Raw genomic sequence first — 13119 nt, forward strand, 5'->3', positions numbered from 1 at the left:
GTAAAATTAGAAAACTAAAAATGGTGAGATATAAAGCTCAATGTGGGTCGAAGTCAATAGTGCCATAAAACAACAGAGTTCATAAATCTCAAATGTATGCTTATGATTTTCATAAAACATTGTATTTTTGCATTTAAAGAAAAATTCCTACTCATACTCCGCTACACACCATAAGAGTTCCTCAAAACTCGTTCCATCCAAAAGCACACCAGTTTGTAGGAAAGCCACCAGAATCACAGATAAACTGCCAAAATTGTAGACAGGCTGTTAGAAATGTGGTCATGCCACTAGAATTGCAGATAGCTTTCAGAATTATATGGTTAAACCACCAGAATTACAGATATACTGCCAGATTTTCCTTCTTCAATCATACCAAATCCCCCTTCAATGCAAAAAGGAATTTTATGTATTTCAGTATGAAAATTAGTTCAGTAACAATAACAAAATTAGTTTGGTAACAGTATCAAAATCAGTACAGTAACAATATCAAAAATAATTTGGTAACAGTATCAAAATCAGTTTGATAACAGTATTAGCATATATACCACACATTTAGTGTAATGGAAATAGTAAGCATGTGTAATCATGCTTTCAGAGCATCAGTAACGATAACAAATTATTGGCACACTCGACCACATTAAGGAAACATGGTTATGTGTGATCATCACTTGAATCATGAGTCCAATCGATCAATCACAGTAACACTTTCCACATTTGGTTGAATTAATAAAATATGGGAATATAATTTTCTATTTCAAATAAATCACACAATTATTGGTTAGGACCCATACCTTATTTTGCACGTTCAATTAATAATAGATCTAGTTTGTAATAACAAATGAAGCATACAAAATCACCATGTTAGATTTGACAAAAAGTAAAGAAAATAATCTAATTTCCCATTCTGAAATAATCACTTCTCTCAACCATCGATCAACAGATCTAAACCAATAACACCCCTATCTTTCAAGTCTAAATTGATGTCTTTCTAGGATCGCACCTTAAATAATATAACAAATGCCATACATATTAAGACCAACTAACACCATTGATAGGTTCGACCAAAGCTTTGAAAGATAACTATTTCAAACCTAAAAAGAATACACTTACTCTTTACCAATATCAATCGATTCTGACGAATCTATACTGGGGTGAGGATTTGGAAATATCTAAAAAAAAGAATAAGAGGAGAGAAAAATAACGATGATGAGCTGCGACAACATGGCAGTGTTACGGCGTCGTGTGGTGGAGGTCCAGCCATGGGGAAGAAAAGAAGAAAGGGAAGAGACGGTGGTATAGTGGTGGTTGATTGGCAAAGCGATGGTGGCTAAAAGTGATTAAGGTGGCGGTAATAAAGAACTATGGTGGTTTAAATGGAGGAGAGAAAAAATAAATTCCTTTCCTAAGCTACATGGGATGGCTAGCAAGTTAAAGGGAAAGGGAAAAAAACAATGAGTGAAATATGGGAAGGGAAAGGAAAGGAAAGGAAGGGGAACAATGGGAGAGAAAAAGGGGATAAGAAAGGTAAAAGAGGAAAGAATTTCCCTTGCATGGTAACAAATTTTGGGCGATAAAAGGGGTTTGACCAAGCTATTAATGCTGAAAAAAATAAAAGAATGTGAACAAATGAATATAAGCGCTTGTTCTCAACAACTAGGATAATACTCATTTTATTATCTAAGTGTTCACAACAAATGAATATAAGTCAGGATGTGATGAAATTGAATATGATCAAAAGAATAGAATTAATAATATGTGTAGTATTAAGGGGAATTGAACTCATGACCTTTTATAGCATTAAGAGTCTCTTAACCAACTACTTTAAGCTTCAAAGTTTGTTTACTCTAAAGTTTCCAAAAATACTAAGTGAACCCGGCTTCAAACAGAGGCCCAAATAACAACAAATAGATTTCCAACACAACCATCTAACCTGAAAAAAGTTTTAGCCCCTAAGTTGGGGCGTGACAATTGTGGTTGAATTACGAATTTATATTGTTTGAATGTATTTTACAATGTTTACAAATTAGTACGAAAGGTGAGAAATGAATATATGGACTTAATTGTAAAGTTTCACGTATGTGATAATTATAATTCATGTGGAATGCTGAATAAATATGATATGCTTATGAAATATGATTTGATTTATGGAAATGCTACGACAGTGTAAATGTTATGAATTCTGTATAAATGCCCGTTTGAACTTAGTAAATGATTAGAATGTGATTGGCATGTCACTAGAGTTAATTGGGAACTTGTATGGGATTGCACTTTGGTGCCTCTATTTACAGTTCAATGCCTCTTTATAACACTATGGTGCTCTTTGTTGTGGTATAGGTACTCAAGTATACAAATCTTCTTGCTATAGTTCATCTAGCTAATCTGATATGAGTTTAAATGATATAATATGTGATGGAATATGTTGAATCTATATGAATTTACTACATTGAATATTATGTCAAATGTGGAAATATTTTGTGATTCGATATTATGACGAACTCACCTATTCCTTGTGAACTATGATGTCAGGTTATTAATATTATGTTAATTGGTTTATTGCATATTTTTTATTCGAGGTAAGTTTACTTGTAATTTAAACATGTGAACTTACTAAGCTTACTTAAAGCTTACTCTATTTAGTTTTCTGTAGTTGGCATTTTGCAGAACATGTCTATCGGATCATCCCCAGAGCTCACACTATCCAACTTCAGTATCAGTAAACTTGTTAATTATTCTAAACTCGATTATGTGGCATGTATATAGACTTGGTTATGAATAAGTGTTATTGTGTTTAAGTGATAATTTTGGAAAGATAATGAAATGATCTATATGTAATGTTGGTTTTGAAAGTTTATATGGTATGCCAATAAGATTTGAATTTAATGTGTATGTTTAATTGAGGTGTTCATGTTTTTGAATCAAGAAAGAGAGTGGTTTTGATGATGATTGGATATAAATTTTAAGGTATATATGCTAGTTTGTAGTCACATGTTAATGCATAAATGGTTAAGTTTTAGTCTATGGAAAGGTAAGGTTAATGAGGTGAGAATTTGGAAAGTTATTTTGACAATATGTGAATTTGTAGCATAGGTTTATATGCATGTTTGAATTGAATGAATGGTTTGAAAGTTTCTTAGATCTTGTTGTGATGGTGCCATTAGGCATATTGGTTAGATAATTAAGGGTTGATATGGTATGCTTTTGAATTATTTTGAATATGTTTACCATTGTTCAAATTGTGTTATGAAATGTTTGTTTAGGTTAAAAATTGAATCATGAATCGTAGGGTATAATTTGTACTACACGGCTGTGTGTCACACATGGGCTGGTGACACGACTGTGTGTCTACTAGATAATAGGAAGTATTCGAAGCACACAGTTCCCTATTATCACACAGGCTAGCCACACGCCCATGTGAGTACTGTAGATTTGGTCGTTTAGTTTTCACATGGTCTCAGTTTGTTACACGGCCCAGCCGTATGACCGTGTAACTTTTGATAATTTTTTTTGCAATTTGATCCACACGGTTTAGTGAGTTACACGATCTAGACACACGACCATGTGACTTCAGTTCCACACGATCATTGTTTGTTACATGGCTTGGGCACACGACCGTATGACCCCTGTTTTGAAAATTTGCTCTACTTTTTGGAAAGTTTCAATTTGGTCTATATTTTATTCTCGGGTCAAATCAAGAGCTTTTGTAAGGTCGATTGAGACTTGGATTAGTTTGTAAATCATATTATGCATGGATATGAAATGTTTTTATTGTTTAATTGAATTTTAAAGCCAGATTTTTAGGTAATATACTTTGTTAATTGTTGTAGCATCCTATAGCTCGAGTTTGGCGACCGGACTAGGTGAGTGTTACATCCTCTTTTAGTTTTATAATAAAAACATAATTTTTAAATAATTTTATGTATAAAATAGAATTTTAAATAATTATCTATAATTATAGAATTATTTAAAAGACATATAGGATGAACCTAGAAAATAGTTGTCTAGTTTCATCTTATATGTGTTTTTAAAATAATTATTAAAATTTTGTTTTTTGTTTAGGATATTTTTTAATTTTTAAATATTTGCTAACACTTAAAATCCCCACCAGTATAAGGTACATATGGCACACCACATGACGTTGTTTAGTTGCTTCATCAACCATGTTATCACTTAATAGAAGAAACAAATGTTTTCTACTGAAAGACCAGTTTGCTCTTTCATCTAACATACATGGATTAATTTACACTTTTTTCAATAGAGGGGGTAAAATATAATCTGACTCTTTATACAAGGGTTTCCATGATACTTTTACCTAATCCTACTCATCATTTAATTCCACATCACTTGCATAATTTTTTTTAAAAAAAAGTCAAATCATCACTTAATAGTGCAAATGGATGAAATTTTTAATAGAATAGTCAATTTGTACTTTTTTCTAATATACAAAAACTAATTTGACAATTTTTAGTAGAGGGACAAAATGCTTTCCCACTCCTAATTTTTTTTCAAAATTTTCTTTCAATTTAATTGAAAAGGATAAATAAATTTGTGTGTTTATATAAAATTAAAATTTTCTTCTTTTATTGGCGAGGATGATGGACTTTTATTATTTATTTAAAATATTGTTAGAAAAGTTATATTTCTTCTGATTTGTTAGTCCTCTTTGACTTCTAAATAATTTAAATTGTGATTTTAAATTTTTTATATAATAATTTAAAACTTATGATTATGAAAATTATCATTTTAAATTAAAATTAATAAAATAAATGAATTTTGACTTATTTAAAGCTTGTGAAAAATTAATGCCTATTAAAAGAAATCTATGATATTTTTTCCAAGAAGCCTACCAACCTAACTTAATAAATACAAATTCAATTAAAATTTTTAATAAAAAATATAATCAAAATGTCATCACCATTAAAGTAGAGATCTTATTTTGCCAATAATTTAAAATATCAACATCACAAGAACCAAAAGGCATATTTAGAAAGCACAAAAATCAAAGAGGATTCTTCTAGAGTAGAAAGAATTTGAGTGAGTATTCGATCGAATCGAATCGAATTGAGTAAAAAAAATTCGAGTTAATGGAGTTGACGAGTCTTATTTTATCATCCTAACTTAATTTTATTTTTTTTTCAAATCGAGAAATAAAATTCAAGTTGAATCGAATCGAGTGAAATTGTTTGAGTTAAATTAAAAATTGAACATGTCAAATTAAAATTTTGTTATCAGATAACTAATTTTATGGCGAGCACATAATTTGAAACTATATATATTTGAAAAAAATTCAAAGCAAAATAATAAAAAAGTTAGATATTTTAGTATAATAAACTTGAATCATTAACTTATTTAGTTCTCAAAATTATTATTCTATTTTGTTTTCCTTTCGTTTCAACTCATTTTCTATCTACAATATTTTTTTTTGGCTCGACTATTCCACCCAGCTGAGCCATTACCTTTTATTAATATTAAGATTCTTAATTAAGAATCCAGGAAAAAGCAATAAAGAAAGAAATCTATTCATCGAGCAAAAGAAGAGAGAGGTATTCGAACCCCCAATAGCTATTTGTTTCGAACTATACCAGATTTCAAGACCAGAGCTATCAACCACTCAACTATCTCTCCGAAAGTTAATTTCTATTTTATTTTTATTCCACCGAATCGAACATGGCCATATGAGTTGATACCATCACTACGTATAGAAAGATATCTTGTGCAAACCTATAGGCCAATCTATTTATCTGTATATATAGATAGATGAAATGCATAATCTAGCATGCCTATTTGTGAACGTGACATAAAAAAAATCACCCTCAACCCCATGACAGAATAAAAGAGATTAAAGGGTTGGAAATAAGTCATATAGAATCAATCGATTCATGGTAAAATCCCTCTACCTTTGCATTTTATTAATTTTTTTTGGTCAAGATCATAGAGGGATCAAATGGTATAGTTCTTTTGTTGGTAGCTTAGAGGATTAGAAACATGACTATTACTTTCCAATTGCCTGTTTTTGCATTAATTGCTAAATTTTTTTAAAATTTTAACTTCTTTATATGCTTATTAGAATTTTTAAAATTTTCTATAATTTTTAAAAACATAAATTTTAATTTTTATAAATATTTTGAATTTTAAAAATTATTTAAACTTTTGAAAATATTTTGAATTTTTTTAATTTTTATTAAGAGAGACCAATTTGTTCATTTTCAAAATTAATAGGGACCAAAAGGTATTTACACCCATTTTTTATTCAAATTATTTGAGTTATTCACGTTATAAAATTCAACTTGACTCGAACTCAGAACTCAAATTATTTATTCAAGTTGACTCGAATAACTCGATTCAATTAACTCGGAATTTAAATTTTTTCAATTTTTTCAAAACGAATCAAATTTTGCTAACCTTAAAAAGACCGATACAAGGAACAAGCCTTGAAAAGCAAAAAAAAAAATCGAAATGGTTCAACTAGAGTGGAAAAACTAGTTCAGCAAATCATGCCTTGAGAAGCAAAACTGAAAATAATTTTGCTAGAGCGGAAATGCTGGTACGAAGGACGGCCATTGAAAAGTAGAAATTATTTTATGGACCCTTCCCACCACATCATTCATGGTCCCTTTCTAATTATTTAATGACATTTCAGCAATATTTTCCATGTCATTGCCACAATTTTGGTAAGTTTCTTACTCTGAACCCTGAACCCTGAACCCTGATCCTCAAAACCTAAACCTTAAACCCCAAACTCGAATCATGAATTATGAACCTTAAAACCAAACCCCCAAACCCCCAAACTTAAACCTCACTCGAATATTAAACCCCAAACACTAAACACAAACCTTGAATCCTAAATCTTGAACGTTGAAAGGGTTTAGGGTTTATGTCTGAGTTTATAGTTCAGGGTTTAGGTTCAAGATTCAAAGTTCTAAGTTTGAGATTCAGTGTAAAAAAATTACTAAATTTATGTATCAAGAATATTAAAAAAATTATTGAAACGTAATTAAATAATTAAAAATGGAGTATAAATAATATGATGGGAAAGCTCCATAAAATAATATCTCGACTTTGGGTCCATGATCTAATTTGTTTGAGTGACTTCATCTTAAAGAATCCAACATCAAATAAGAAACTGCCATGCTAATTTTTCTCATTATCATGCTTAAACTTGGTTGTATCAAATCCTCTTGTAGTATCATATTATTGGTGGTGTCGAACTTTTGATCCACTAATTGATGGTATTTTATCCACTAACGAAATCGTATCAAGAATTTGTTTTTTTGGAGAAATTAAACAGAAACTTGAGTTTCTTTGACATTCTCTTCTGAAACCTCATATTTTGTCCATTTTCTATAAAATGTAATCAACACAAGGGTGCAAGCTTGACAAGATAGACCACAAATTAAGCCTATCCATAAACCCTAATCACAAAGAAATAATAATTAGTGGGACAACAAATTAATTTTTTTTATAAAACTCCACTAACATTATTAAAACAATAGACATTATTATTTTTACATTATATATAAAAATTTTATTTAATTAATAATTTTAAAGAAAATGAAATTATTGAAGAAATAAAACGTAAAATGATTGTTTATAAAAAATTGCATAGAAATTCTTTCAATTATTTTTTTATTCTATTTCTTTTATAAAATAACATATTTTTAAAAACAATAATATATATTTCAAATCCAATAATTTTAATTAATATACCAAACAAATTTTAAATTTTATATCCAATATTTATTTTTTCAACACTTAATTTTTCAATTTATCAAACAACATTTTATTATAAAAATAATTATGTATTTTATTCATTTGATCGGATAAAAATTATTTAATTGTAATTTTAAATGTTAATGGAGAAAAATGGTTTGTCAATCATTTATCAAAAAAGGGTTTTCCGTATTGAGATTCATAATTTCCTCACCTTAACATGCAGCTTAAATTTGAAACCGAGAACACTCGCAATTGGCATGCCAATGAAATAGAAAGCGCCGAAATTCACCAATACTGCCAAGCGTTGCCAACCACATCCTCTAGCAACCCCTGCCACACCACATGATGGATGGTTTTAAGTTAGAATTGATCATTTCAAAATGTAAATATGAATTGTCGAACATAATCCAAACCTGATAATACGCCTTGTATGGCATCAATCACTATAGAAACAATGAGCAAAGAATCGATCATTTCAAAATGTAAATATGAATTGTCGAACATAATCCAAACCTGATAATACGCCTTGTATAGCATCAATCACTATAGAAACGATGAGCAACGGTGTCAACTGTGCAAATTTTTTTATAATGGAATGGCTATCACTGAAGAAACCAGGCCAGATATCATGTCCCAAGGCTATGGTTAGAACAACTACGAGCGCAAGAAGGATGGAGAGCTTGAGAGTGACTGTCATGGCATGTTTTGCCCGGTTTGGATTTCCTGCCCCCAATTCATTCGACACTCTTGTGCTGGGAAAAAGCACAACCTTATCTCAATATATATTTTATAATGTCATCTTAAAGGTTTGAATCTGTATCTTTCCATAAAAATGTAATATGCCTTACTATTCCAGTTAGCATTTGTTGGGAATACTAAATATTTTGATATGGACACATGAATAAAATCTTATTGATTTTCAAAGTAAATGAAAATTTTGAAAATAAAATTAAATAGGTTAAACTCTGCTGTTAGTCTCTATATTTTACGAACATTGTGGATAATTTTTACACTTTAATTTGATCAAATTTAGTCTCTATACTTTTTGAATTGACCAATTTTGGTCTCAGTTGTAGATCTAATCTATATTCTCTAATAAAATCAATTTAAGTTCCTATAATTTTGAATTTTGAAATTTCAGTTTTAATGTAAATGATATTCATTAATCCATTAACTAGAGTTTTAATGAAAATATGTTAAAATAATAAGCTAGCATAACATTACATACATGTTTGTCGTGTCAGATTTTGGAAATAGTAGCACTTCACTTAATGAATTTAACAATTATCATTTAGGGAGAGTTAAAATTGAAAAATCTGAAATGAACAGGGACTAAAAATGAACGAATTAAAATATAAGGATTAAATCCACAATTTTCATAAAGTATAAGGACTAAAAACAAAATTCAACCAGTTAAATATAATTATGTGAGGTATATATTTCTATCCAAATTCGAATAACAGAGATGAAAATTGGTGAAAAAGCTAACCTTCCAGCAGCACTAAGGCCGTATGTGATCATGTAGGCAATGTTTTCTGTATTCACACTGGAGGAGATGATACAAAAACAAAACTAAAGCTCGGTAAAAATGGATAAGAAAATATATGATTAAAAAAAAAAAAAAAAGAGAGAAGAAAAATGCTACCATATTGCAATCAATGAAGTTGTTATTTTTGAATTCGGCATCAGACCAGCTAAGAACACAAGAATCTCAAATGCCCAGAACTCCAAACTAGCACAACATATGATCAATAGTAGTGTTAAACTCATACTAATAGTTTTAAGGAAAATGAAGGGTTAAATAAATACTCACCAAACCATTGCCACAGATGGAAGGGCTAATTTGGAGTTCCGTATGATATAACGAAATGATTCTAAAGAGAATCCGGTCCATGTGTTCTGAAATTTGTTGGCGAAAAGAACATATAGAGCTAATAAAAGAAATGATATCCATATTGAAATTGAAGCCGCCATAGGAGCACCTTTGTAAGCAACACTTGTCCTGTTTACCAAACCGTAAACAATCCCGAAATGCATAACCAAAGGAACGGCAGAAAACACGACCAAAGGTATAACAACGCTTTGTGTCTGAAGAAACCTCAATATGTTTTGCAGAAAACCATAAGCAAATAAACCAGGAATCAAGTACTTGATGTAAACAGCAGCAGCTCTCGAGATTTCAGGATCTTGATGAAGCAAAACAAGGATTGGCTCAGTGAAGGACCATAAAACCGATATGATAATCGAGAAAAAGAAGGAAATAATGCAAGAAGCTTGAAGGTAAATCCCCAACATTTTGTACATTTTTGCAGCAAATCCTTGACCACAAAGGGTCTCCAATGCTCCACTTAAGCCTGTCTGATTTCACAAAAATTTTGAGACGAGAACATGAAAAAGCAGATTAAGATTTAAACTAAGAGTTTACCATGAAAGCAAAACCAGTAACAGTGGCCCACGAATTGGCAAGTGTTGAACCAGCAAGCTCGACCTCACCAAGGTGGCCAGCAAACATGACAGAAACCATAGTAATTGAGAAGTAAAAAACATTGGATAACACCATTGGCACTGCAAACATTATTTGAGTCTTAGCCTCTCCTAAATCCACGACTTTTTTCCAACACCCTCCATTGGTTCCTTCTGGTCTACAGCCATTAGCACCCTCTACATTCAATGGACTTGCCATTATTGTAGATTTAAATGGAAAGCTTATCTCGCTTCTCAGAGATGGTGTTCATTACATACTGTATTATAGCACATCCAATGTTGCGAGTTTTACATTTTGGTCCTTATAGATTGTTTTAACCTTTTTTTTTTTTATTCTAATAAAACTTCTCCTTAATTAATTTCTTTTCTTTTTATTTTTGTTCTTCAGTGTTTTATCAAGTTTTAGATTAATTTTTATTAGATGTTTAAATAATGAGACACAAAATTGTAAAAATTTTCACATTGATATGCATTATTTTTCAGTTTAAGAAATAAATTTAATCGTCTTATTAACATAAAGTAAAAAGAATATATTAATTTAATATTATATAACATACAATTAAAAATCGATATAATTTATAATTACTGTAATAAATCTATTGAAAAATAAATTAATTTAATGAATTGAATGATTGATTAAATTTAAACCATGCACACAATTCGATAGCTAAATACTCAAATTTATTTTGTACTGATGTAAGGTAAGATAATTTATGGTGGCTTCAAATTACAATATTGTTTTGGTTGCCTGCGTCTCAACTTTGACTCTTTGACCCTTCGGGATTTGTGAGACCAAACCTTTTTATATATTTTAAAACATAAGTATTTATTGAAAGCCGCCACCGTTTCCTCAATCAACAAAGCAGATAAGTTTTCTATAATAATTTAACATTGAGTTGATTATTGCAAATTAAAATATTATTTAAATTTTTATAAATTTTTACATTTAAAATTTAGTTTTTTAAGAATTTAATATCTTTAAATATAAAAATCAGTTCTTTTATCATTATAAAATTTTATATTAAATTTTCCAATGTCATTTTGAAGTTAAAAGGTATTCATATAATACTTATAAAAAAAATATTTTCAGAATATTTTTTTAAAACATCTATTCAAATTTGTAATAAACTTAATAGTTTTTTATATTAAGTGATCAACAATTTTTTTAAAATATTATATTAAGTAAAAATTAAAATAATTATAAAATACATTAAAATATTAAATGATGAAAGGTTGAAGAGTAATTTGGACACATTTACAAATCGAGGGAGTAAATGTTAAAATAAATGTAGATATAATATAAATAACAAGTAGTGGAGTGAGTAGTTTGAAAGAGAATGCATCCAAAGTCAAAGTAGAATACCAAATTAATTTCCTCTCTCCAATTGATCTTTCATAAAGAAAGGAGGATTAGATTTTCTAAATTTAAAATTTGTATTTCATAAAGCAATCGATTTTTTTTTTTAAAAAAATTATCAAAATTAATTTTTAAAAAAATGGGATCCGACCCGAACCGGTGGAAAGAAGCCTGTAACCGGCCCAACTTTGGTGTCTTAGAAAGGATTTTAGCCCATAACTTTGGGCTTGGGTAAATCTCACTTTTCTATTTTAAAACCAATTAACTTGAGTTCACGCAGTTTTTACGTACTTTGCTCTCTACTCATGAAATTAATTTTAAATAAATTTTAAGTGTATAACACAACATCTCGATTTAATATCAATCATGAGGGTGAAATTTTATTAATTTTTATTACAAATGAGATGTGTTTTTAAATTGAGCAAAATAAAATTTGACAGGTATTTTGTTTTAAATAAATTATGATTTACTTTAAATATGTACGAATAAATAATTTTTTATTTTATGGGATCGCATTTAATTACTAAAATTAAATTTATATTTTTAAAAATTATATGATATATATTTAATAAGATATCAATTTTAGACGTCCATATAACTGATTCTCAAATCTATTTTTTTTCTATATTTTAGTGTAGACCTAAAATTGTTATTTTTTAGATTTTAACATTGACTTAAAATTATCTTTTCTAATAAATTTTAAAATATGATTTTATAAGTGGCAGTTTGTGTCCTAGGGCTAAAATTGATAATTAAAATTAATGAGGACTTTTTGTTTTTTCAATAAAATCTTTTGTTTTCTTTGAATTTCAACTGGAAAAATATCACTATATAACATTTAAAATTTTTCTATAATTTTTATAGTTTTTAATAAATTTTATAATTATTTATAAATTTCTAATACTTCTTTTATGAATTTTATAATTTATATTTTAAAATTTTAATAATTTTTATTTAAATAATCAATTAAGTTCTCGTAAAAAAATCAATTGAACCATCGCGTTAATATTTTTCCATGTTAGTTGTTACATCATATTTTACCATGTTACTTGCCACGACCGTTTGGGCTTTAGGCTTTAACGGAAAAATGAATTCAAGGGGTTTAATTGAGTACCAATCATGATTTAGAGGGTTGAATTTAGACAAGATCTCAAAAAAAAAAAATTCTAAACTCAAGCCCAACTAGACTTGGCTCGCTCCAATGATTTATTTTATTATTTTAAAATAATAAAAATATTCTTATTTAAATTTAATTATAAATATATAAAATTATTCTTATATATTTTATATTTTTTAAATAGTAAATTGGATAGTTCCCTGATGATCTTTACTCATTACTCACGTTAAGCTATTAATCACAGAACTTGTCATCACTCAAACTATTCATTTGATACCTATGGTCATCACACTTTAATCTATCCATTTTATTGGTATTGAAACTTAAGATTCCAAACCAATAAAGTAGATTTTCCTTTCCAAATGATAAGCTGCTTATAGCGATCAAAGATACCCCAACCACCAACTTTTAATTGTGTAGTTGGTTCCGGTACGATCTGCAAGCAGATCCT

General features: G+C 28.9%; 1 protein-coding gene and 1 long non-coding RNA gene across 2 annotated transcripts; both read right to left on the reverse strand.

Moving 5' to 3' along the window:
- Positions 1-6: 6 nt before the first annotated feature.
- LOC128286583 (uncharacterized) lies at positions 7-1467 on the reverse strand. Its single transcript, XR_008277196.1, has 2 exons — positions 1111-1467; positions 7-244 (listed from the first exon to the last, which is right to left on the reverse strand). It is a non-coding gene; the product is annotated as an uncharacterized LOC128286583 (long non-coding RNA).
- A 5546-nt stretch (positions 1468-7013) lies between these two features.
- On the reverse strand, positions 7014-10533 carry LOC108463309 (protein DETOXIFICATION 18-like). Its single transcript, XM_017763258.2, has 7 exons — positions 10136-10533; positions 9524-10068; positions 9356-9442; positions 9200-9256; positions 8224-8462; positions 7922-8040; positions 7014-7409 (listed from the first exon to the last, which is right to left on the reverse strand). The coding sequence occupies exons 1-7, from the start codon at positions 10391-10393 to the stop codon at positions 7278-7280; spliced, it is 1437 nt and encodes a 478-aa protein (XP_017618747.1). The 5' UTR covers positions 10394-10533; the 3' UTR covers positions 7014-7277.
- Between the last annotated feature and the right edge of the window lie 2586 nt (positions 10534-13119).

Source organism: Gossypium arboreum, chromosome 13 (assembly GCF_025698485.1).
Source record: "Gossypium arboreum isolate Shixiya-1 chromosome 13, ASM2569848v2, whole genome shotgun sequence".
Taxonomy (NCBI): domain Eukaryota; kingdom Viridiplantae; phylum Streptophyta; class Magnoliopsida; order Malvales; family Malvaceae; genus Gossypium; species Gossypium arboreum.

Coding starts and splice junctions, on each gene's coding strand:
- LOC108463309 (XM_017763258.2), bottom strand. CDS start 10,393: ATGGCAAGTCCATTGAATGTAGAGGGTGCTAATGGCTGTAGACCAGAA. Junction 9,257..9,355: donor ACTTCATTGATTGCAATATG/GTAGCATTTTTC, acceptor CATCTCCTCCAG/TGTGAATACAGAAAACATTG. Junction 8,041..8,223: donor TATACAAGGCGTATTATCAG/GTTTGGATTATG, acceptor GTGGTGTGGCAG/GGGTTGCTAGAGGATGTGGT.